Raw genomic sequence first — 24,081 nt, forward strand, 5'->3', positions numbered from 1 at the left:
CACTGGCCCTTGGGTCAAAGAGGTCTTCAATGGGATTATGCTCCTGTGTATTTGTTGTACACATATGTACCAGGTCAGTCCAGAATGTTCTGTGCATAATATGCATGGATATAGCACCATGCCACCTGTCGCCCTATTAGAGCCAGCTGTAATACACAGGAAAATTCCAGGTCAAAGCAAGTGCACGTAAGAGGGCACGTGTGTCCATACTGTACACACGCGTGTGTTCGTGCACGCTTGAATGCTCATGTAGATTGTGAAGTGCATGAAAACATGCTTCTTTTTGGGCAACAGTGAGGAACAGGAAACAGGAAACTGAATCTCTAAGCAAAGGATTGCAGGTCTGAATCCCAACCGCCAAACTGCCAGTGCACTAGAAAATATGAAAATATTGAACGAGCACTTCAAATACGTATTTGAATCGGGCACGCCGGTGTGTCTGTCAAGCAAATGTGATGTCACGTAACGTGAGGTAACGGCATGTCTCCTCCCCAGGATTCCCCACCTGATCCCGGAGTACACCCAGGAGTACAACCCCCCGCCCTTCAACTATTCGGACCCAGCGCTGCATTACAAGAGCCACTGCAGCCCGCGCATTTTAGAGGGCATCACGCCCAGACGCGCGCGTCGGTAAGCGACACGGAGGCGCGGCCTAGAACCCGGGCCTCGCGCCCTGACTCGGCCCAGAGCGAGCGCATTTCTCAAAGAAAAGGCCAGTATATTTAAAATATAATTCATAACCAACCACAATAATTGTATATGTCTTGTAAAAAAAACAAAAGAAAATAGAAAAAAAAAAGGAATTATTTATGTTGGTTCGAAGGAGTTGTTGCACAGGCTAATGAGGAGAGAGAGTCCATTAGATGCAGAGAGACTTTTAAAGTTCCAAGCATCTTTCAAAGAAATGGGACTAGAATGATGTTAATAGCTGAACAAGAGATTCCGGTTGTCATTGTGTATATATACGAGGCACAACCCACACAGAGATGGCCGACAAGCCCTGAGAAATCAAACGACTGGTGGAGCACAACCTTCGTACAGCACTTTTCTTATCGTTCCATAAATGCCACAGAAATGTTGAATGACGGTTTTGTATTCGTTGGGGTACATTGCAGGGTCTGATCAATTTCCATACTGACTGATTCAAAAGAACTGTTTTATTGTGTTCCTGTTCCTTGTCGCAAAGAACAATTACCGCCCTGGTTGTAACAGCGATGTTTACTCATCAGAATGCTTTTGGTCCAACCCCACATTATCCTCTTAGCACCATTACTGCAATTTGTGCATAATGGGCTGGCTAATGCCTGGAATTAAAGCTTAAATCAAACCATTTTTTTTACCATTTTTTCCAATACTATTAAAAGTAAATCAGGTTTACATATTGTAATTTCATATGGTATTAAAATATCATTTAAAGGGTGTTTTTTATAGCTAAATAATTCATACCATGGGTTTGTATGGTTTGCTGAAATCTTCCAACCACCCAGAGTTGTCATTGAATTCTTTTGCCCGCAATGTACAAGTGGCCACTGTACTCATGAGGTTGAGCAAATTCTTGACAAACAATTAAACAATTAAATAAAAATACCAGCATATTGGCAAATGTCATATTTTTATTCAGGGCCGGTGTTTATTAATTGGCACCCGTGTCCATACTGTACACACGCATGTATGCATGCATGCTTGAATACGCATGTAGATTGTGCACCAGCAGTTGGGGAAAACGTGGTTGCCAGTTCTAATCCCAGGTGAGACTCTACTGTGTTGCTCATGAATGAGGTGCGCATCTTATATCATAGGGGGATTCGGGATTTCTTCTTCCTTGGTCCCAGGAGGGAAGGATGGGTTCCTCCCGAGATTTCTCCCCTCTGGGGAGTTTTTTCTCACCACTATTTGAGGGTTTTCTCCCCACTGGGGAGTTTTTACCTCATGCTCTTTCTTTCTATTTGGGGGTTGAAGCCTGGTCTCTTTCTGCTACTCCATAAAGTGACAGTTTTCTGTAAAAAGCACTATACAATTAAAATTGATTTGATGATTTGATTTGAGGAGGGTCGTAAATATGCAATGCATTCTTTTAAAATTCAAATAAATTCATCTGGAACAAACCTGAGAAAAGGCCTGGAGTAGACCGCAAACTGCTTCTGTGATGATATCCAGCACACCGGGCACTGAACTGGCTGCCGTTACTGAACATTTCCCCAGAAGACACACTGCAGTGAACGCGTAGTGAGTGTGAGAATGAGATGGCCAGACAGATGGATTAGAGAGCAGGATTAGACCAGAAGCTCAGCCCTCATGCTGCGGTAGCACAGAGTTATCAACATTTACCCCAGATACAGGAATAGCAGTTCACTGGGATATGATTGTTTGCGTCTAAGCTGGCTTATGCACTGGCGGATTTACCGAGGTGAACATTTACTCTTAACATTTAGAAATGGAATTATTCATATTCTCATTGGCGGTAATAATAGTTGTCAATGTGTGGCAGTACCTATAGTAGCAGCAGCAGTTAATTGTGCTTCTGTTTCCGTGAATCTGACGGATGTTGCAGTACAGTCGTGTGCCACAGGGTGGCAGGAGCAGACCAGGTCGTGCAGTGTGCTTGCTGTTGAGCTGCAGCACACACCTGCTCTCTTTACATAACAAGCGCTTCGGACGTCTGCTCCAGGGCAGCTTATCCCCAGGTCTGATCCAGGGAGCTGTTTAATGGAGTAAAATAACAGTGCCAATGACCTCTTCCCCCTTGAGGTGATGGCACCAACCCCCCTACTCTGCAAGATGAGATCACAGGGATGCAATGCGACCTTGCAGGTGTCCAAGCAGAAGCTGATAAGAGTCTCATACAGCACATCAGTCACAGGTTCAAGGGTAGAGCAATACCCTCTCTCTCTCTTTCTCTCTCTCGCTTCCTCCCCTAATTCTGTTTTCAAGCTTGTAACTGGATGAGGGCAGTGGCACTGAGGTTGTCGATAACAAGTGGCTGTCCATGAATATCCACACAATGCTTTCACAGTCATATACTACCATAACAGTGCGTGTTTGTATGCATTAGTAAGATTGCTCACATGTCCCCCTCCTGGGAAAGGGCAAAGGGAAACTGGGGTGGGGTGGGGGTGGAAGGGGATGAAACAGTAACCCCCATGACCCCCCAATCTGCTGTATTCCAATGTGTCTTAGTGTTTCTTTGCTGAGGCGCCAGTGGGTCAGCCTGGTTCTGAGAGGTACGTCGGGATGTCTCTGAGCAGTGCCTGCCATGCTGCAGTGGGCTCGTCCTTGGTTCTGTTCTGTGGCGCGTCTGGTTCTGCGGGGGGCACCGTGCTGCAGTGGGTGGGTCTCCTGGAGCAGCCGAGCTGCAGCGGATGTCTGGACGTGGGCCAGATGTGACGGTTCAGATGTGAAGTCAGACTGCAGATGCCTGTGCAGGGAGAGAAGCTCAGCCTGCTGGGGAGTCTTATAAGCAGACAGGCAGGGGAAGAGATTTACAGAGGCCTCTTCCTTGCAAGTCATGGTCATCTGCAGAGCCGAAGGTTGCAGTGGAGTCACAGCCTGCTGAGAAATCAGATTACAGCCCTCCCACAGAATCGTAGGTCATAGAGTCACAGTCAGTCTCCCACGGAATCATAGCTCATAGAGTCACAGTCTCATCCAGAATCATAGGTCACAGTGTCACAGTCTGCCCCAGAACCATAGGTCATAGAGTCACAGTCTCATCCAGAATCATAGGTCACAGTGTCACAGTCTGCCACAGAACCATAGGTCATAGAGTCACAGTCTCCAACAGAATCATAGCTCATAGAGTCACAGTCTCATCCAGAATCATAGGTCACAGTGTCACAGTCTGCCACAGAACCATAGCTCATAGAGTCACAGTCTCATCCAGAATCATAGGTCACAGTGTCACAGTCTGCCACAGAACCATAGCTCATAGAGTCACAGTCTCATCCAGAATCATAGGTCACAGTGTCACAGTCTGCCACAGAACCATAGCTCATAGAGTCACAGTCTCATCCAGAATCATAGGTCACAGTGTCACAGTCTCATCCAGAATCATAGGTCATAGAACCGCAGATCAAAGCAAATTCACACAAATCTCCCACAGATCAAATCAGTCAGTTTCCTGCATAGTCTGCACATTCAGAGATAACAGCAGAATCTTGAGAATCACAGACTGAGCCTCCCACAGAAATAGCAGGTTAAAGTCGTCACAGCCCTGTGTAAAGTGCCTGTTTATAACAGTCACAAATGACAGCAGTTACAGTATCCTGAAGAGTTAGTGCATTTTGAAGATTTACAGATTGCCGCACAGTCGCTCTCTCTTGGAGAGCACTTGGACAGAACTAGTGTAAAAGCGATGTAAATGTTCCAGTGAAATGTTTTCCCAAATTGATGAGAAGGAGTTCTCAGGGAGGTTGGTGCAGATCAGAGCTGAATCAAACCAGAAATATGTCAGAATTACATTGCATCTACAAATATAGCAATCTTTGCATCACTCCAAAAATACTTTCTGTGCATAAGCATAAGAGTTTTCCAAAATAGGTAGAGCATGCACAGTATCATATGTATATTCATTTTTTATCTGTGGTCAAAAGTTCCTTTGATAGGTGAACCCAGTATGAAGAAGTGGGTAAAAAATAGAAAGGCAATGGACCGTGGTCACGGGTTGGGAGAAACCGGTCAGGGGACTTTGAAAATGTTTCACTGGCGTTTTACCAGCCTGAGGTGTGACCCAAAAACACCCCGATCAAGTCTGAAATCCATTTTGTAATTTACAATGTAATCAGCATAATGTCTGCTTTTAAACGAGCCTGTTCTTAGTATATGAGTTAATTGTTAACAGAAGACTACAGACTATTTAACTGACTTCGGTCTCACTTTAACCAACATTGTATATAGCAGCTGGCACAACCTAGCTAAATGGCTAGCGTTGTTTCCTAGGTAAAAATATCTGAATTCTTTCATAAAATGAACATGGTTACAAGCAACAATCAACTGGCCCTTACAGTAGGCCTACTGGACTTTTATATATTTTAGTTTGCATATCCAATCAATATATAATAATATATAATAATAAATATAATAATATATAATCTATAAAACATTATACCACCCTATGAGAATTTTAAATGCCTCCAAGTTTTGAAGATTAAGAATACATTAACATAGGAACACACTACTATTTACAGTAGGTGGCTTCGTCGTACTTGGAAGCAAATGGTAAACCTAATTGCCATTATAAATCATGAAACATGCAGTGTCATTGATTAATCGTAAATGCATGCAAAAGGTATGTTGTAATGTGTACTGGAACATGCAGAGGCTATGGTATAAGCTGTAAATTTCCATCATAGGAAAATTTGTGAGCCCTCAAACGGTGTAATCGCATTGACTCGATTGCCTTTCAAATGCTAATAAAGCCATAAAGGTCTCAAGAGCTGAAACAAAGCCATTCAGGTCTGCAGTGATCTCCTGCTTGCATTCAGCACACTGGCAAGCAGCGCTACCTGGCTTTAGAGGCAGTAACTACATCAAGGGTAGAAAAGCACCGTTCCCTGTGCAATCCCACTGATCCGATCTCAATCCGTCAAAGGGGTTTTTTTAATGAAAGGGATATAGCATGGTGCAAGGTACAACTGCTTCTATCTATGAGATTGCATCACACCGTACCGAAAGGTCAGTCATTCTCTACTGCAGCTTTATGCTTAATAAATACACACCCACCCTACATTTGGAGGTGGAAGCCTGATGGTGGAAATGAATCTCACTACACACGCACACACGCAAACAAAAACACACGCATACACACACACACACACACGCACGTACACAAACACACACGCGCACACACGCAAACAAAAACACACGCATACACACACACACACGCACGTACACAAATGCACACACGCACACACACACACACACACACGTGTCTATCTGCCCCTGTCCTCAGGAAAAAAAATGTAATGTAGCATAAGCAGCATGACATTCTTTACGTAAGCCTATGTTCAGAGGTTAATACACACAAAACTGTTTTCCTAATTTTCAATGCTGTTTTTGCTCATTTTCAATGCTGTTTCAATGCTTCAGGTAAAATAGATTTATACAGTGAATTTAATATATGTATAAATACCTCTTGAAAACCACTGTGTGAGCCTTTTTGATTAACAGCAACATATTTTGTGTTGAATCAACTATATAAAATATATTTTATTCTGACAGGTCAGCTGACGGAAGATTTTACAGTATGATGTAATTAGAAATAGACACATAACCGGGTGGTAGGGAAGGGGTTCGGAATACAGCCCCTGATATGAGATTTCATTTATTTGTTCACCGCAGCAAAAGTGCAATCAGATTATTGTGTGGTAATCTCCTTGAAATATGTCAAATGCACATGTGGACATGCTAGTGGACATGCTATTCTCAGAATTATTCTTGATTGATTTATCTATTGACCAAAGCCTGGCTTTCTTCCAGTTACGGCTGTGCTTAAATTCATGTGGCCTGACAACAGCTGGTAAGAATAGTATAGAAAATGGTGAAATGGGGGAAGGAAAGGCAGCTTTAGTGACAATGCATGTTAAGCACATTTGTATTTGATTTTGAATTTGAACTAAGGATGGTCTAGTTGAAATTGAATTTTAACTAAGGAGGAAAACTGAATAGTTCAGGTCCATTTCAAGTTCACTGGGTTTCCCAATCTACCATCCTATTTCCGTTTTGTTAATGGAGACATTCAGACTTCACATTTGAATGTCATGACACAGTTTAGCTGCCTGAGTGTCATAAAAGATGCTATGCATATGCGCTATGTGTTTACACTAAACACCTAACTGCAGCCAGAAAATGTTGCATCACAGGAACCCCTTAAGACTATAACTCTGCTCAGCTTCAACACTGACAGGAACTCCTACTTCACACAGGGGAACGGACTGGGCAGGAACAACTTCCTAAATTGGTAGTCTCTGTTGATATTGCTGGAGATGATTTGATGATGAAATCAAATCCTTTCTTTTTCTAAACCTTTTTTTTAAACACAACTCAGCTCTCATACATAAGGACAGGTGCAATTCTCCCATAGTAAAAAAAAACTGGCACACCCTCTTATGAGGGATTTCTGGACACCCAACTCTACCCCGCTCTCATGCTTCTGACGGGAAAGAGGGTGAGGGTCAATTGCAAATGCCAGCGGGCCCCCGGAGGGTTTACCGCAGCTGGCCACACACAGGCTGGCCCTGGTTCCATTCTGGGAACTAAAGGAACAGAAAGAGCCTGACTGGAAGTTATGCTCATCCATGCCTGCTCAAGAGAGATGTGTTACCCTATTTCCGCATCGAGCTCAAACCAGTTTCTTTGGACCTATATATATTTTTTTTAAATGCCTTTAACTGAGTTTTAACAGAATTAGATTTATATACTGATAGCTCAATAGAGGGCAGTTCGCTCGCATTTCCAGTGGACGGCTACTGATTGGGTTATAACTGTGATTACATTATAAGGGCTGTTTGTCGGCACTTTGATTACAAACTGGTTGTAACAAACCTGTTCTGGTCATGACCCAGTCCTCTACATTAAGGAATTCTCAACTCCGGGTGGCCTGTGCATTAACGTGTAATGGATCTACGTTTTGCTAATTGATTAGCGAATTGACCCTGTGGCTAAGGATCACTTTGCTAATGAAGAGCTGGCAGGTTTCAGCTGGCTGGCATGGGCGAGGAACGCCTAAGGTCTGATTGTATGAGACAGGTGTGAGAGATAGTGGTGTGAATGATAGCAGTTTGCACTCCTGCTGGAGTGTGTGTGTGTGTGTGTGTGTGGACGTGCAATAGTGCGCATGTACCATGCACACGCACTAAATGACTTACAGGAAACTGACTGTGGGTTTCATGAAGAAGGTTCAAGCACACAGTTCTGGTGACCTTTGCACTAGCTATAAAATGGGCTTCTTCAGTTGTTTAATTCCTCCTATACCCTGCTTTAAGGCACAGTTGGCTGTGGGGAGCAAGAAAAACTTGACATTAGCTGTGTACCTGGCACATATTGTTACTCATATAAACAGGTTGTGTTTGACTATACTGATGCACCTTGTCTACGAAACTAAGAACACAAAAGAAGTTTATGATAAAACAAAACAGATCATGAAAAAACAGTGCAATAAAACAATACAACAATAAAAAAAATAGTTTCACTTCTTAGAATGCATACTCGAAACCTTCTACACTCCACCCTGTTTCATATGGGAGAGCCCAATTTTAAAGAGAGTCAATATAGCCACTGAGCGAGATGTGTGCTCACCTGTCCAGGACACCCCAAACACACACACCCACACCCACACACCTGCTCTGTGGCTGTCAGGCCTGAAGTGTCCACAGTCCCAACCTGTCCCAGCCCATGTAACTCAAGCCTCTGCCATCTGCATTGTATTTGCTAATGTGTGACAATGCTGCAAGGCACATTAAAAATGGATGGGTCCTCCAGTTACACGCTTTCCAAGCAAACACTCCCTCCTAGCAAGAATTCTGATACCCAGAACTGTCACCACTTAGTGACTGAGTTGCTATGAAGTGTTGATATCCCTGTTTCAAAATGAATTACTTGTATTGGTGCATATTATTGTGTTTCAGAAAAAATTGAGAATTTTGCATTATGGTGTAGTCACACAGGGCTTTGAAACAAATTTTCAATTGTATATAAAATGGCCAAAAAAGGACAAGAATGTTGCGTGACCCTGTTTATTAATGCTTTGATCAGCTCAAGAAATCTAAAAATCTGCCTCAGTGTATCACTACTGAGGCACCACTGACATACCTTCCCCACTTCTGTCTCTCCCTCATGACCTATCCAGAACTTTGGAATTCAATTTGTTGCCCTGTCATATAAACCGCTTATGTTTGAATATTTTTCTATGAATTTGATATTTGAATTTTCCTGGTGTCATGACCATAGGCCCATAGGATTATGGTTCATCTGCTTACCAGGGAACATCCTGTGACTCTGGAACCAAAATAGGCTTCAATACATGGCAATTTTAATGTGTTCACACAGATATGTGTGTGTGTGTGTGTGCATGTGAGACAGAAAGAATAGTTCACAAATCAGCCCTGCTTTTCTAGTAAGGGAGAGAGAGTGGGAGAAAAGGAGAGCGGTCCAGCATTGTGAAATAATCAATGATCTCATGGTAAAAGATTCAGGCGAGTCGGTGGGGGAGGAGAGTGAAGCCGATATGTCAGCTTACACTATTACGCATACACTGTACACACAAACACATTCGCACGCACCAGGACTGCCCTGGGCTGCAGCACTATGGGCTGACATCACAGAGATTGTATTTTCCTCTAGTCGGGTACAATGTCTATAAGATTTACAGCAAAACTGCATTGCAGGCTTTTTTTCCAGGAGTTTCCAATCTGTCCCATCCATCTGACCTTTAACCTGGAACAAGTCCCCTGACAATCCTTTATGTGCTGACAAGAGGTAGAGAGCACGGCAGTAACCAGTCCTGCATTGATTGAAATGCACACAACTATCAAAGGGAAACAAGATGTGAATTAATAAATCTCTTGAGGTTTGAAGGCCTCTTTATGTTAACGCTGTTACTATTCTTTTAGCCATGTATGAATGCTTTTTTAAAATATGTGCATCTATGAACAGAGCAGAAAGGCCCTCCAGTACACAATGCTTCTTTGGCATGAAAACAAAGAGGATGTAAGTGGACATTTCACCCCCATTCTGCACAGAAGATTTATGCGCAGGACAACAGCACGCATGCAAGCCAGCTTATCCTCCTCTCGTGACAGCTCCAGACGACCCGGACCCCTCCCCGTCACCATGCCAATGTTACGCAACTCGCTCAAAGCACAAAATCCCAATGAAAAACACTAATTGCTGAGAGAGAGAGAGAGAGAGAGAGAGAGTTTGTTCCAGAAGACCAAGTGTGTTCTAGAACACCTTCCCAGTAGCTGCACAGAGCCTGGAATAAGCCTAAATGCAACTCCCAGCCCTGACCCTGGATCAGTGCAATCAGCCATCTGTATAGAGGCATCAGGGGTAGCTGCAAGGAGCACTGGTTCAGGAAGCGGACATGTGACATTCCAACCAAGCCACAAGCATGTGGGGAAACTGCCAATGCACGCTTGAGGAAAGTACTTCCTGAACTAATCAGACCAGTTTCCGAATAAGTATTAATCCTTCATCTTCGTAAATGGATGATGTGTAAGCTGAGTAAGGCACTCTAGATGAAAAGGGTATGCTAAGTAAATTATGTGATGAAAGGAATCCAGCTCAGTGCATGGGAGGATGGTGTCCAGCGCAAATGGGATTGGGTGGATTCTGACCGTCTGGGGGCTGTTCTCGACTCAGAAACTAGGCTGCTGCTACTGACACAAAAATCAATCTCTGAATACAGCAAATCCCAGCTACCATGTTACAGCACCAATGGTCATCATACACACAGACGCACACATGGATGCACGCACATACACACTCGCACGCACATACATACACATGCACAGATGCATGCACACACATACTTGCACGCACACACACACGCATGGATGCACACACACACTTGCACGCACATAAACACACACACGCACACAAACATGCACGTATGCACACACAAACATACTCGCACACACACACACACACACACACATAGTGGGTTTCAGATCTTGGTAGGTTCACATTCATAACCTTATAAGAGGCTCAAAATAAAGACTCTTGAGACCCCTGCCCCTAATCATCTGCTGCATCGAAGCAGCACAAAAAACAGCGGATTTAGGTCAGTGCTGAAACAACAGGGTATATTGTACATGAGAGTGCATGAGCTCACTGAAGATAAACGAAATGTCATACACACAATAGAGTCATAGATGTACACTATGTGAAGGGGTGAGGGGTGGTTTGCATGACCCTCGATTGAAAGGGTTTGGGGGGTGTGGAGTGGGGTCAGTTTGAGTTGGGGTTGGGATATGTGCTGAGAAAATGCGCTAAAGAACCTCCCCAGGGCTGTCCTGAAGGCAGACTGTGACCTGCAGGCTGGGACTGATAGCAGCAGGCTGGGGCTGCGGTCCGAACTGGCATGTGAGGGTTTCAGTATGAGCGCCTGAAGTGAAGGGGAAACTGCTCAGTTCAGCTGCAGCTTCCACTGTCTCATTACAGCCCCCCCCCCCTCCTCTCCTCCCCCCATCCCATTGACCCCTATTTTGGCTATTCTTTGAGCAAGACTTCTCCATGAGAAAATGGCGAGCGTTCATATGCTTCCTTGCTTACATATGCAACAGAAAACTGGACTTGCAGTCCGCTGGCTGTGCGGGCGACCGGGGCCAGAAAATGCCACCCTGAGCACCGGGCACGCCCATCTCCAGCTACGGGCTGCACTGTGGGCAGGAAGAAACAAACACTCCTCTGTCCGCATCGCTGTCTGTGCGCGTCTGTGTGTGGCATGAGTCAGGGCAGGGCTGAGCAACAATGGGCAGTGAGGGAAGGACGGGAATGGCGATGTACCGTACCGTGCCGCATTTCCGCGGGCAGACAGGAGGTAGTGTGGGCCTGGTACAGCCAAGCAATGGAATGGAAAATGAAACGGTAAAAACAGAGTTGCCCTCTGAATCTGGAAGAAACGGACGTGAGCCGGGGGTGCCTGCCAACTGGAAATATAATCACATTTGCAATTGCCGATTTTACATTACTGCAATGTTTTGTGGCTAAAGTTGTTGCGCCATTTCAGAAACCTGGGAGTGTGTGTGTGTGTGTGTGTGTGTTTGCTGTTTGTGGTGATTCATCCTTTCCCTAGGTTTGTGTTTATTAAGGGCATGTGTTGGCAGCAGTAGAATGCTTCCCGTCCCAGATCCTGTAGTTTTGGGCGTGGTACCATAGGGGAAAAAATTGGAATGCCTTTAAGTAGTGGGAAGGAGGGGCGACACAACTTTGAAATGAAAGGGGTACACTGCAAAACTTTGGTCATCGCTCGCGAACGGCAGGCAGAAGTTGTTACATTCTTGACCCAAATCCCCATCGCCTCAGTGGTTTCCCAGGGACAGATGGCCAGCAGGGGAGAGAAGAGCCATCCAAGCATACAGAAGCAGATCTGAGGGGGTATCAGATACCCAGTGCACACCACTGGCCAAGCTCATCCCTACGTTCTAGACTAATCTGATGACACTGTGTCACTCTCCTCTCTCAGGACTGCTGCTGACATCCTCTGGATTCAGGTTGCTGTTTGTTGTTTTCTTGCACCACATTACACCTCCCCCCTCCCCCACAATCCTCTACAGGATCTTCACTTGGTATTTGCCCCTCTGGAGGCATGTTATCATTAGAAAGCAGAGCCTCAATCTGCTCTCTCTATTCGCCATTTAATTCTGTGAGTACTCACCACTGCAGTGCCTCACCCCGAAATGGAAAGCTCTTGTAATAAGGGCAAAAGCTCTAGGTGCCCCAGGAGTTCTTTGCCTGATTAACAGAAAGGGGACTGTCATGGTGAGATTTGCGACATCGGTCCCTGTGCGTTCAGCCAGAAACAACGAGACTGTTTCCATGACACAATCCCACTCCAGCTATGTGACGATCTCATAAATTATGCTGGGCTTCTAGGGACAGCAGGTAAAAATAAATGTAAACTTGTTAGGATGACGACTCACCCACAGTGAGTGGAATGCGCAATAGTAATAACTTTATTAATCAATCCCTTTTCAGACATGGTGCTCATAGAGCACTTGTATACACCTCAATGTACGCAGAAAACACACACACACACACTCACATATATATAGTACACAGTCTGTGTGTGTGTGTGTGTGTGTGTGCACGCGTATGTGTACACGAGTGTGTGCATGTGTGTATAACCAAGGTAAAAATAAAATCACATAAATGTGATCTACAATGCTTTTCAATCCAAGGTCTACAACACTTATGGAAACTACCACAAACAAAAGAATGATTCATGATACCAGACTTCTGTTTATTACCGTACCAGAAGAGAATGCAATATCACCTGATGTGTGGTGAGCTGTTTGTGCTCAGCAATTTAGATAAAAGCCCTCACTCACAATAACACTCCCAAAAGGACACAGATGAGCATTGTTCCTGAGTGTTGTGTGTGTGTGCGTGTGCGTGTGTGCACGCGTGCATGCGTGTGTGTGTTGGCACACAACAGCGGTGTGCACGTGTGTGTGTACCTAGTAACATGAAAACAATTCTGGGATTTATGTGTTGCCCTGCCAGTTTATGATAAGAGCATGCCTGTGCATGTTCAAATCTGTTGCACCACCCAAGTGTGTGTGTGCATGTGTGTGTGTCTCAACAAGAGCTGTGTGTGTTGGCTGGGCCTGTCATGCGGTGAGGAACAGATGGACCACAGAAAGCACGCTGAGAAGGACCTGCACTGATCTCACTGTCACCACTATTCATCCTGTTCGGTACTGCTGGTGCTGTGGCAGAGATAGCTGGTGAGGAATTCTCTTCAGTGGATGGAGCCTCACAGCTGGCCACATATTCTGTGGTGGTCCTTACTGTCGAAATCTCTGAGTGGCACCATGGTAATGTGCCCTGAAGCACACTAGTTGACACAAATTGTTGGTCGACTCAAATTATTATTTTGACTACTCATAGAATATAGCCTTCTGCAAACCTGGTACACAAAACTCCTCAAACAAGGTACAATTGTTCAAAGATTATTAACGCAGACAATTTCATCCAGTAAGCATGGATGTTAAACTTTAAACGATGTGTCACCTGGAGGTTAGGCGTGTGAACGCAGAAAACAGGGCTAAAATTAACCGTTGTTGAATGAAGTTCGCAACTTAACTGCAGTTTCATCAACAATAAGTTTATGATTTATAATTATTATTATTCACATACAAACAGAGATGCATCCGATTTCACAGAAACAAGAACTGGTGGTGTCTTTTTCTGTTAAAATAACGCAGTGCTGCCAAAAAAAATTTTTGATTATAGAATTATTATATCTATGAAGAAAAATGACTGGTGTGTAGGCCATTGCTGTCCAGTATGACGGATCGCAAAGATGCGTAAAAGTTGCTGGTGTATTGCTAGGTGTAGTGTACTAATGAATGGGCTCTCGCACTGACGGCTGCATTAAGCTTGCAGAAAGCCATAATTGCCCTTTGCATTCCTCGCACCGCCTCGGGCAGCTCATGTGCAGTCTGGCGCTAGAGTGCATGTCCAAGGGAGTGACGCATTGCAGGTACGAACGCACCAATCAGAAACCGCTATCGCTTCCTAGTACGTCCTATACGGTACAGGGCACATTACAAACCTGCACCACGTCAACATGCGCGAACAAATAGTTCTGAATTAAAGACCGATTCGTTAGTTTCTTTGACGATTAAAAAAGATATATAGTGATGCGTTTTTACTTTTGTTTTTATGTTTGCTTAAATATGCATGAATAAACCCCATGTATATTCGGTGTTTGTGACTGTTGTAATTAGCGAGTATTGACGCTGGCGGATTGATATAGTGCAGGGGAGGAGTTTTGAACGATGGTTAAAGGCGGGTCAGAGTCGTTCTGCTATCATCCCGTGGTGATCCAAGCTGGAAAGTGTGGTTGGCTGTTGTGGAGCTAGAACCTGAAATTAGAATAATACAATGGTAAGTACTGCTAACTCATACAGTATCGTCGTTAACGTTAAGTTGGAGGACTGATATTCTGATCATGGTTCTGCGTCTGTGGGGTTTTGAATAATTTGCAAATAAATACTTGGAGCACGGAGAGTGGCGTCTGTGTCCCGCCAGAACGCATCAGTATTCCTGATCGCGGCTTGAATCGACGTTAACTTGCAGACGCAAAATATTTCGTGGGTTATTTTCCGCAAGCAATGCCCAGTAATCTTGGTGCAGATGTAAATTTTTATATATATATAAAGAATGTAATCAAGCTAACCTCAGGAGGTTATTGTGTTAAACGACCCGGGCGGTACATGCATCAGTGACTGGTCTGATGGGTTTAACTTTCATTTCGTTGGAGCAGAGATCGGTGATATTCTCTGCAATGCTGAAGCCCGGGTGAGGATGGCCTTTGAAGTTGAAACTCCCTTGTGCTGACAATTCTTTACATAGGTAGTATTAGTCCGCATGTAGATGTATGAATTATATTTTCTGGAAACCTTAAAAACGAGGCGATTCAATAATCCAGCAACGTTGCGTGAATCATTCGCCTAAAATAACTCGATAATTTTCAGCATGCTTCGTTGGCTAGCTAGTATGCTACTCATGTAGAGTCCCCTAAAGCTTGTCCATTTCGCGCACCTACAGTAAGGCTACTTTCATTTTTGTTAAAGAAATTGCATCGTTAAAATTGGAGGAATTGCGTAGTTCTTGAAATTAAGTTGGTTTCACAAAACCTGCGAACATGCCACCTTGCTTTTTAAGATTAGTAGTTGGATGGTGTATGTATTGGCTAATGTCAATTGACTAGCAATAGTCTTCCGCTACGGAGCACAATTTTCCGGTGTGATGGAGCGCAGTTAGCTCGCTAGCTCATCTGAAATAGTCAACCATCTGTTCTATATCTGATTCAAATGACATCAGATTCTTTGGTCCTTGGAGTAGCCAGACAGATGGCATCACTAGCGTAAGCAAGTAGTTGTAATGTTAGCTAACGTAACTTGATCAACTATGGGCCAATGTGGTAAGAAACTCGTACCGGAAAAGAGTTTGCTCACCACACCTAGTTTTTTTTTTTTTTTTTTTTTTTTTTTTTTTCATGGCGTAGCAGGCTAGCCACTGTATCGAGTGATATAGACTAACGCTAGAATATATATTGAACGTTATGAATGGACTTGTAACTAGCTAGCTACCTTCGTCAAACCTACACTGACAGCTGTACAGCGATTTGGCTCGGTAGTTTGCGTTGACTGCTCCTCAGGGTAGAGCAGTACACGTGTTGCAGTTCTAACTAGCTGGCGCTTGGTGCCAAATTAGATATCTTTCTTGGCCAGCTATTGCAGAGTGTACATCCTGGTGCCAAAGTCAACCATAACCAAGTTTGTAAAAACTCCCTGTTGACTGACTAGATCATACCACTAACGTTAAGACTTACAAGCAATCTCCAGGTGTGACTTGCAAGCTTGGTTGGATGGTCCAGCGTAATTTATTTCTTGCAGAACCTGTCAAACGGAACATAGAATGTGGAGCTATATTAATGTTGCCAGAACTAACCCGCCTAAACAATATGAAATAAGGACTGATGAACAACGTTTTTAACATGAGAGTCGGACTGAACGAGTAAGGAAGGAGCGCGGGCGCAGGAATGAACAGGCTGCTGTCAAATTTTATACTGTGTGCTCTAAACCACTTTTCACAAGTTTTGCATTGCAGGAAATAAAATGTGGCGCCCATTGTATTGTAATATTTGTTTGTATATTGGAAGGTATGTAGTGTAGCTTACTAGCTGTTCTGGCTAACCTTTTTTTCTTTTCTGCAGGCTGATCAACTGACAGAAGAGCAGATTGCTGGTAAGATTACGACATATTTCCTTATTTTCACTCTATTTGGCCTGCAGCATTGTCCCTAGCTGCACTGCCAATATCTCTGGATTAGATTGTTGCCTTTTAAGGCTTCCCTTGGGGCAAGCCTGTTCATAAATGTGCCCTTATGAATCAGGCCATTCGCTACTGTAATCTCTCTCCCCGTAAAGCTATAAACCTGGGCCAAAGGGCATGGTTAAGGGAAAAACTGTAAAATGTACGTTCAATCAGCTGCTCCAGCATGTATGCTATGAATGTTACTGTTAGTGAAACGTTGGAAGATTTAAGGTGGGTGTAGTCAGACTTCAGGCTCATGTGTGCAGGTGGAGGAGTGGTGGTGAGGTTGGACGTGGCATGCAGATTTTGACAGGCATGGTGTTGGATGACAGTCCCATCTGCTGTTCTTGCATTCTGTCATAGTAATGTGGTGGAGGAGGTATTTTATGGGTGCTACTTGAGATTTGTTGATTACATTTCCTGGGAATATTAATTTAACTTTAACCATCTGTGATTCATTGAAAGGTCTTTTGATATGCTGTGGGTTTTAGTCTGCATCTCAGAATGGCGAATAATTACACTATGCATAGCTAGTGAATATTTACATCATTCTGTGCCCTTGGGTCCATTCTATCTGTCCTCTTCAACTCTGGGTCCTTTTGGGTTGTGCAAACTCTGGGTCCTTGATAGTTGTGCCTTTTGCAGGTATGATGCTAGATTTCTGGAGTATACCAGTGTGGTCCATGGGCAGTGTGTGCTTCATTCAGATTTGGTACAGGATGGTGGAAAGTAAATGTTACTTATGGGACTGCACTGATATCATTTTGCACTCAATGCCTTATTTGTTCAGCTGCGAAGTCCCTGGACTTGAGCATCAGAAACATCAACTCTGAGGCGAAGGTTGTGTAGAAAATGGCATATCCCTGTTTCACTCCTCAGGTTTCCTGTGCTTTGGACAGATGCCATCACTAAAGCATAATCTCCTTTGCGTTGTTGCTGCCTCATTTCGTTGTTGCTATGCTACAGAAATTGAGCGTTTTGGAACCGCAACCCCAAGGCACACAGGTTGCCGCGGGCTGATCAAAGCTCAGCGTTTAAAGAGTGCTCTGCTCCCGATCGTGTGTTTTTCTTCTCATCGGATACAGGCCTGTAGTTAGTGACACACTGCTGTTGATTTCCGGGGGAGAAAAGCGTGGTTCTGTTGCCACTGTGTGATAAGGCTATTTTACTGAAGACGTGGTCCTTTGTTTGTGTGTGAGGGCCTCTTTGCATCTGCTGTTGGGGCAGCTTGTCATTTTCAGGCCATGTGGTTAGTTTCTCAGCATGTTCAGCTGTAAGCCGAAGCCTGTTCAGTCTAATAGGTAATGGTATCGACACCATGTGTTTATATTGGGTTTATCCAGTGTGCAGAGTGCAGAGCTTTTGATTTGTCTGCCTGCATGCAGACACTTTGTTTTACCTTAGTTTAGATGTATTGATGTGTACGTTGCTTGAAATGACTGCTGAGTTTGGGACCGAAGGGAAGAAGTTAAAAACTTGAAGTGCATGGTCTTAACCCTGCTCTGTTACACTGGGGGCTAGGTAATTGAATGTGTCCCAGCTGTTAGATTTCCTGGCACGTCACAAATTGCTGTGTCAGTCTGTCTTGATTTGCTACCTCTTGTACAGTCAGTGCCATTTCTGGGGTCTTGATAGAATTGCTATAGCAACGAGGCCTCTGAATTTAAACAAGTCTCCCAATTCCCATCTTCCTCCTGTTCATGACACTTGCATTTTGTGTTTGGTCTGGCAGTGCTAGAGTTTTATTTTTTATTTTTTTCCCCCTTCCCCCCAGCGATCTACCATCCTGTAGGTTTTTACTCTGTAATCCTAACACAGTACATCCTCATTCTCAGCTCAAGATCTCATTGAGCTGCTAATTAGTAGAATCAGGTGTGCCAAATGAGGGTTGAAATAAAAAGCTACAGGGCTGCAGATCTCCAGGAACTGGGTCTGGCAGCCCTGTACGAGGGCATCAGACAGGAGCACAGTGGCTGCTTTGACCTCAGCGGTGCCTCAGCCAATGCGAAGACTTTCTGCACAAACCTTTGGGCTTTTCTTGGAGCCTTTCACCGAGGCAGCTGGCTAAGGTTTTGGGTTCACTTGCAGAATTAATTTTATTTACAGCCTGCTTATATTTCTTCAATGAATTTCTCACAAATTGAAGGAAAATGATGATCCTCAGGCATTGGCCAGACCTGTTCCATTTGGAACCATTACATATCCTTGAGTTTGCAGTGGTGCATCCAAACCAATCTAGTGCAGTCTTAGAATTGATCAATTTGCTCTTGGTGTACTGCCATGCTTTTTAGTGAAGACAGGTTGTACTTTGAGCCTGGCTCTGTCTTCAGGAGGTCGTCCTGGCACCTGAATGGACTCCAGAAGGTGGTGCTGTGGGTGAGAGTGTTGACATTAATCCTCTTTGCTCTCCTGTCTCCTGGCAGAATTCAAAGAGGCTTTCTCGCTATTTGACAAGGATGGGGATGGAACCATCACCACTAAAGAGCTGGGCACGGTCATGCGGTCCCTGGGCCAGAACCCCACTGAGGCCGAGCTGCAGGACATGATCAACGAGGTGGACGCTGACGGTAAGGCCCCTCTGCCCTTACCAACGCGCAATGTTAGGCTGCGCGGCTGCGTTGGCTTTGGCGTTGGCACTGCTGCTCAATGGCTGAACGTCTCCCTCCCTGTGCTCGTCTTTCAGGAAATGGGACAATAGACTTCCCCGAGTTCCTGACCATGATGGCGAGGAAAATGAAGGACACAGACAGCGAGGAGGAGATCAGAGAAGCATTCCGCGTCTTTGACAAGGTAAAAACAAAATGGCCTGTTGGAACCTGTGTCTGTGTGGGGACCTCTCTGGCCTTCATGAGGGTGACCGGGTTTGTGCCTTTGTCCCAGGATGGAAACGGGTACATCAGTGCTGCTGAGCTGCGTCACGTTATGACAAACCTGGGGGAGAAGCTGACGGACGAGGAGGTCGATGAAATGATCAGGGAAGCAGACATTGACGGAGATGGTCAGGTCAACTACGAAGGTTTGTTGGCAGGGGTTTTTTTTTCCTTTTTTCTCTTTCCTTCCTCCCTCCCTCCCCCTCTACAGATTGAGGACATGTTCAAAGTTGACGTTTCTCTCACAACATTTTTTTAAAATTTATTACCATAAACACGGTCAGAATAAGGGGGTGTTCACACTGACAACAGGTATGCGTTGGAACCGATGCCCTGGTATCCGTGGTGTGGGCGTGTTCTTGGGTATAGCATGTGCGTATATATTTTGGCATGTAGCTTGCTAGCCTATGGCTTTGTTAGGTAAATTATCCATAGCAGGTTTGCTAACGGCATAGGTTTGCATGGCGGCAGTCTGTTTTTCCTTTGAAATTGCAAAGCACAGAGAGACCACTAATCGCAGTCTCCTATTGGTTGATGCAGTACTACGTCAAACTGCAGTGGACAAAATGTTGACTACATGGGAGATTTTTTTTAGTGGAAAAATAAGCGTTTCTTTGACTACCACGCGCTGGTCTACATCTTTCAGCAACTCCTTTGTCTTGTATAAAACCATGGCAGAAGGTGCTTTTTTTGACATACCAGAGTGTCAGTGTGAACACTGCCTAAACTGATTTTATATTTTTAATATACTTGATCACAGAGGTGTTCTGTGAACTTGGTACTCCCTGTGTGACCTCATGCTGGATTCAAGTTAAATTTCTGTGCTTGTGTAAAGGGACATTTTTGGCTGTAGACTTAACACCTGGGGGAAGCATGTCCCATTACATTAGCACTGAAATGTCTTCAATTCAGAAGGAACTTTTTCTGTGAATAGAGGCCATCTTGTCTCTTCAGCGTAAAACATACAGATAAAAACTAAGTATCCAAAGATGTTTTATTAGTAAATCTGATACTGAACTGGAAAGAAAAGATACTTTCTTAGGCCTACTATCATTAAAATGTTTCAAACCTTTTCCGCTCCTTCAGTCAAAAGTCAGTGCCACCCTGTCAGGGGGCTGCAATGATTTAAATTAATTTAAAATGCAGGAGACATTTTCTTTAAACATTACTGAAAATAAAACCAAATCTGCAAATCTGCTTGTGTGTAAAAGGCCTTAGAATCGGTACTGGTGTAATATTGACTTGAACTCTACTGACTTTATTGTTCTCTTCTTCTTTTCAGAGTTTGTACAAATGATGACGGCGAAGTGAAGGCCTTGTACAGGATTTTTTTTTTTTTTTCTTGTATAAAATTATTTGCCTTTTCTTTGTTTGTAATTTATCTGTAAAATGTTTATTCTCCCCTCTACCCATCCACCCCCCTGTTGTCCAAAGGAACTGCATGTGTAATACTTAGGATTCAAGTCCTCATGTCCCTTTATTTTGCTGTCATCTGGGTTTTTTTTGTTTTGTTTTTTTTTCTTTTATTTTCCTGGAAATGTTGGTCATGTGAGCAGGTGGTGGGCATGGCACTGAAGCCATCACGGGTTGTACAAACCTTTCTGCCATATCAGCCCCAGCTGCCCAAGGTGACACCGGGGCCACCTGACAAGTTGGACAACTTGGCATGTTGGTGTTTTTTTTTTTTTTTTTTTTTTTTTTTTTTTAATTTTTTTTTTTTTTGTGGAGGAGTTACTCTGCATGGACTATGGACAAAGGTATATATGGAAATTCTCAGCATTGCACTATAGCAACAAAAAATCTAAACAGAAAAATACAAACGGGCGTATCCACCAGGTACTCGTACACTGACTCTTTTTGTATCTGCTGTTCTATACCAGATAACTTTTTTTGTTTGATTCTTACTATGCTTTTTAACGTTTTAGTCACATTTCTTTTCCTTTTTTTAACTGCTTTTGGCACAGACATGCCTCAAAAAATCCATTCCAAGTTGTATATTTTTGTTTTCCAATAAAATTTACAATTTACCCAAACATAATTGTCCTTATTTTTGTGATGTGAGTTTTTAAAGAAAAAAATAACTACCCAGTACAGTAGTGTGCTCATCTGCAATTAAAACCAAAACTCCTTGAGTTGCTTGTGGCGAGTAATGGTCACCTGACCAATGCAGTCTACGCTATATTGCCATATCTGTGTTTTGCACTCGTCCATGAATTCTTTACCTTTTGGTCTCATTTCCTTTCCATTTGTTACATAAAATGTCTTGGAAATCTATTTGAAATAGTTTTTATTTAATTATATATTTTTAATTTGTCTCCAAATTTGGGTCAGCTCGGCTTGATTCTATTGGGGTCATGTGCCTGTTGTCACGTTAACATTTGCACAAGGCTATAGTCGATGAAGATCAAAGCCGCAGCGTGCCTCTGGGTTTTGGGTGCCTGTGTTGCTTCTACGAAGTGAAGGGGCAAACAAGAATCAAAGGCCTCCATTTCAATTGAGATTCGGCAGCACGCCACGTTAATTTACCCATAAATTACAGGTCTAATTAGAACAGCATCTTTTGTCTGTGCTAAGGTGTTTGTTCTACCCGGCACTGAAGCTGCCTAATCACAGTCATTGTATGTCACATAATTGAGCAGGCAAGTAGCCAGTTTAGTCTTTAAAATGACCATGATTTATGGGGCAACGGTGGGGAAGGCTGGAGGACAGCAACAGCATTTGTTTATTTGTTAGGTCTATTAATGTTTAACAGTTGCCCTTTGGAAGTCACAATGAAGGTAAAGTGAGACCATAAACAGTAACGGTAATTTCTTTTGGCCGAATTGCTGGGATGTAAACAAGCTATTATACAAATTTCCTGATATTAAATTCCATCTGGTGGTCACATCTCAGACACTTAGTGTGCACTGTGTGAAACTAACCCTGTCTAGAGAGCCCTGTGTGGTCTTCACATTTTTAGTCCACAACTTCTAAATGTTACTGTAGAAATGCTGAAAGCAGTACAGGTTATCTTGACACTTTGTTTCCATCATTTCTATGCAATGTGAAGACTCCAGCCAGTCCCTCTTTTTACTCTTCTGTTCATACTCTTCAGGACCACAGTCAAGATGGGCTGTGAGATGCTCTCACCCACTAGTGAGGCTCTTGGGCTTATTCTTGCTGCAGCTGCTAACACCAGGACAGGAATATGCCATTATGACACTGCCATCACACTGTTGTGAAAATGTATCTGCCCTCTTCCTGATTCCTCTATTATTGCGTATTTGACACACTGAATGGTTTCAGATCCTTACACAAAATGTGGTATTAGGCAATGGGAACCTGAGTAAATACAAAACACATTTTAAAACTAATTTATTTCATGTAAAATGATCAAATACCAATATCGCCCATGGGAGAAAGTAAATTTCCCCCTTAAACTTAATAACTGGTTACACCACCTTTAACTGCAATAACTGCAACCAAATGTTTCCTTTTCAAATCTTTCACATTGCAGTGGAGGAATTTTAACCCACTCTTCTTTGCAGAACTGCTTTAATTCAAACAAATTGGTAGCAATTTCTTTTAAGTCCTGCCACAGCATCTGTATTGGGTTCAAGTCAGAACTTTGACTAGACCACTCCAAAATTAAAAAAAAAAAATTTCATCCATTTAGATGTAGATTTGCTCTTGTGTTTTGCATCATTGCCTTGCAGCATAACCAAATTGAGCTTCAGCTCATTGCCAGATGACCGAACAGTTTCCTTAGGAAACTGTGTCAGTGCAAAATTAATGGTTCCTTCACTAATGACTGCTGGTATGATGGTCTTGCTGTGAAATGCTGTGTTGCTTTATGCCAGACATAATGGGACCCGTGTCATCCTGAATGTTCTAACCTTTGACTCATCTGTCTGTAGAACATCCGAAAAGGCTTGGGGATCATCCAGGTGCTTTCTTGGAAATGTGAGAGTAGCACTGATGTTTCTCTCGGCTTGCAGTGGTTTCCAACTAGCTATTCTCCCAGCTCTTCAACAGGGCTGGTTGAAATCAACTCTGGCTGTGTTCAATCAGCTGAATACAATTATAAATTAAATTTGGATAATTAGTTCAGTGAAGAGGAAATTATTTTTTCACATGGGTAATGTTGGTGTTTAATAACTTTTTTCATTAAATAATTAAAAAATTTGTTTTGTGTTTCCTTTTGTCTAATATTACATTTTGTCTGAAGATATGAAATCGGGGAAATCAGGTAGCAGGCAAATACTTTTCACGGCACTGTACAAGCATGTAAACCATGAAAAAAGATCCTCGATTGATCTAAAACAAGCAAGATGGCTCCAACTTTCTTTAGAGGGACAGATCCTCTTCCTGAACGTGAAATCTTTCTGTGACTTAAAACTGTGCGTCTTTCAAGCAGAAACATGTCAAGGTTCTTTCTAAACCGTAATCCAGGCCAGTAGTTTGGGATTTTCAACCAAAATCCAGTACTGTGCACAGCATCAATCTGTCAACCTTTTACAGGAAAGAGCATACTTCAGATGAAAAAGCATTTTCAAAGAAATGCATCTAAATGACCCATACTGCACATACAGCTCGGTAATTCCTAAAACGTTGTCCCTGTCAGCCACTCCTGCATATTTCTAAAATAAGATTTTGTTTGGCAGGTCGTAATCTTGAAAACAAAATAT

The 24,081-nt window shown here is 43.3% G+C and overlaps 2 protein-coding genes across 2 annotated transcripts in view; both read left to right on the forward strand.

The window, feature by feature from the left end:
* The window catches only part of si:ch73-105b23.6, a 50,461-nt gene extending 48,879 nt beyond the window's left edge, over positions 1-1,582 (forward strand). The window contains exon 26 of the mRNA XM_035401080.1: positions 496-1,582. Within this exon, the coding sequence (XP_035256971.1) occupies positions 496-634 (139 nt within the window). The 3' untranslated portion in view covers positions 635-1,582. The remainder of the gene's footprint in view (positions 1-495) is intronic.
* Positions 1,583-14,457: 12,875 nt separating this feature from the next.
* calm2a (calmodulin 2a (phosphorylase kinase, delta)) lies at positions 14,458-21,447 on the forward strand. Its single transcript, XM_035400661.1, has 6 exons — positions 14,458-14,610; positions 16,445-16,475; positions 18,968-19,111; positions 19,228-19,334; positions 19,425-19,560; positions 20,697-21,447. The coding sequence occupies exons 1-6, from the start codon at positions 14,608-14,610 to the stop codon at positions 20,723-20,725; spliced, it is 450 nt and encodes a 149-aa protein (XP_035256552.1). The 5' UTR covers positions 14,458-14,607; the 3' UTR covers positions 20,726-21,447.
* Positions 21,448-24,081: the final 2,634 nt, after the last annotated feature.

The sequence above is a fragment of the Anguilla anguilla genome, chromosome 18 (assembly GCF_013347855.1).
Source record: "Anguilla anguilla isolate fAngAng1 chromosome 18, fAngAng1.pri, whole genome shotgun sequence".
NCBI classification, from domain to species: Eukaryota; Metazoa; Chordata; class Actinopteri; order Anguilliformes; family Anguillidae; genus Anguilla; species Anguilla anguilla.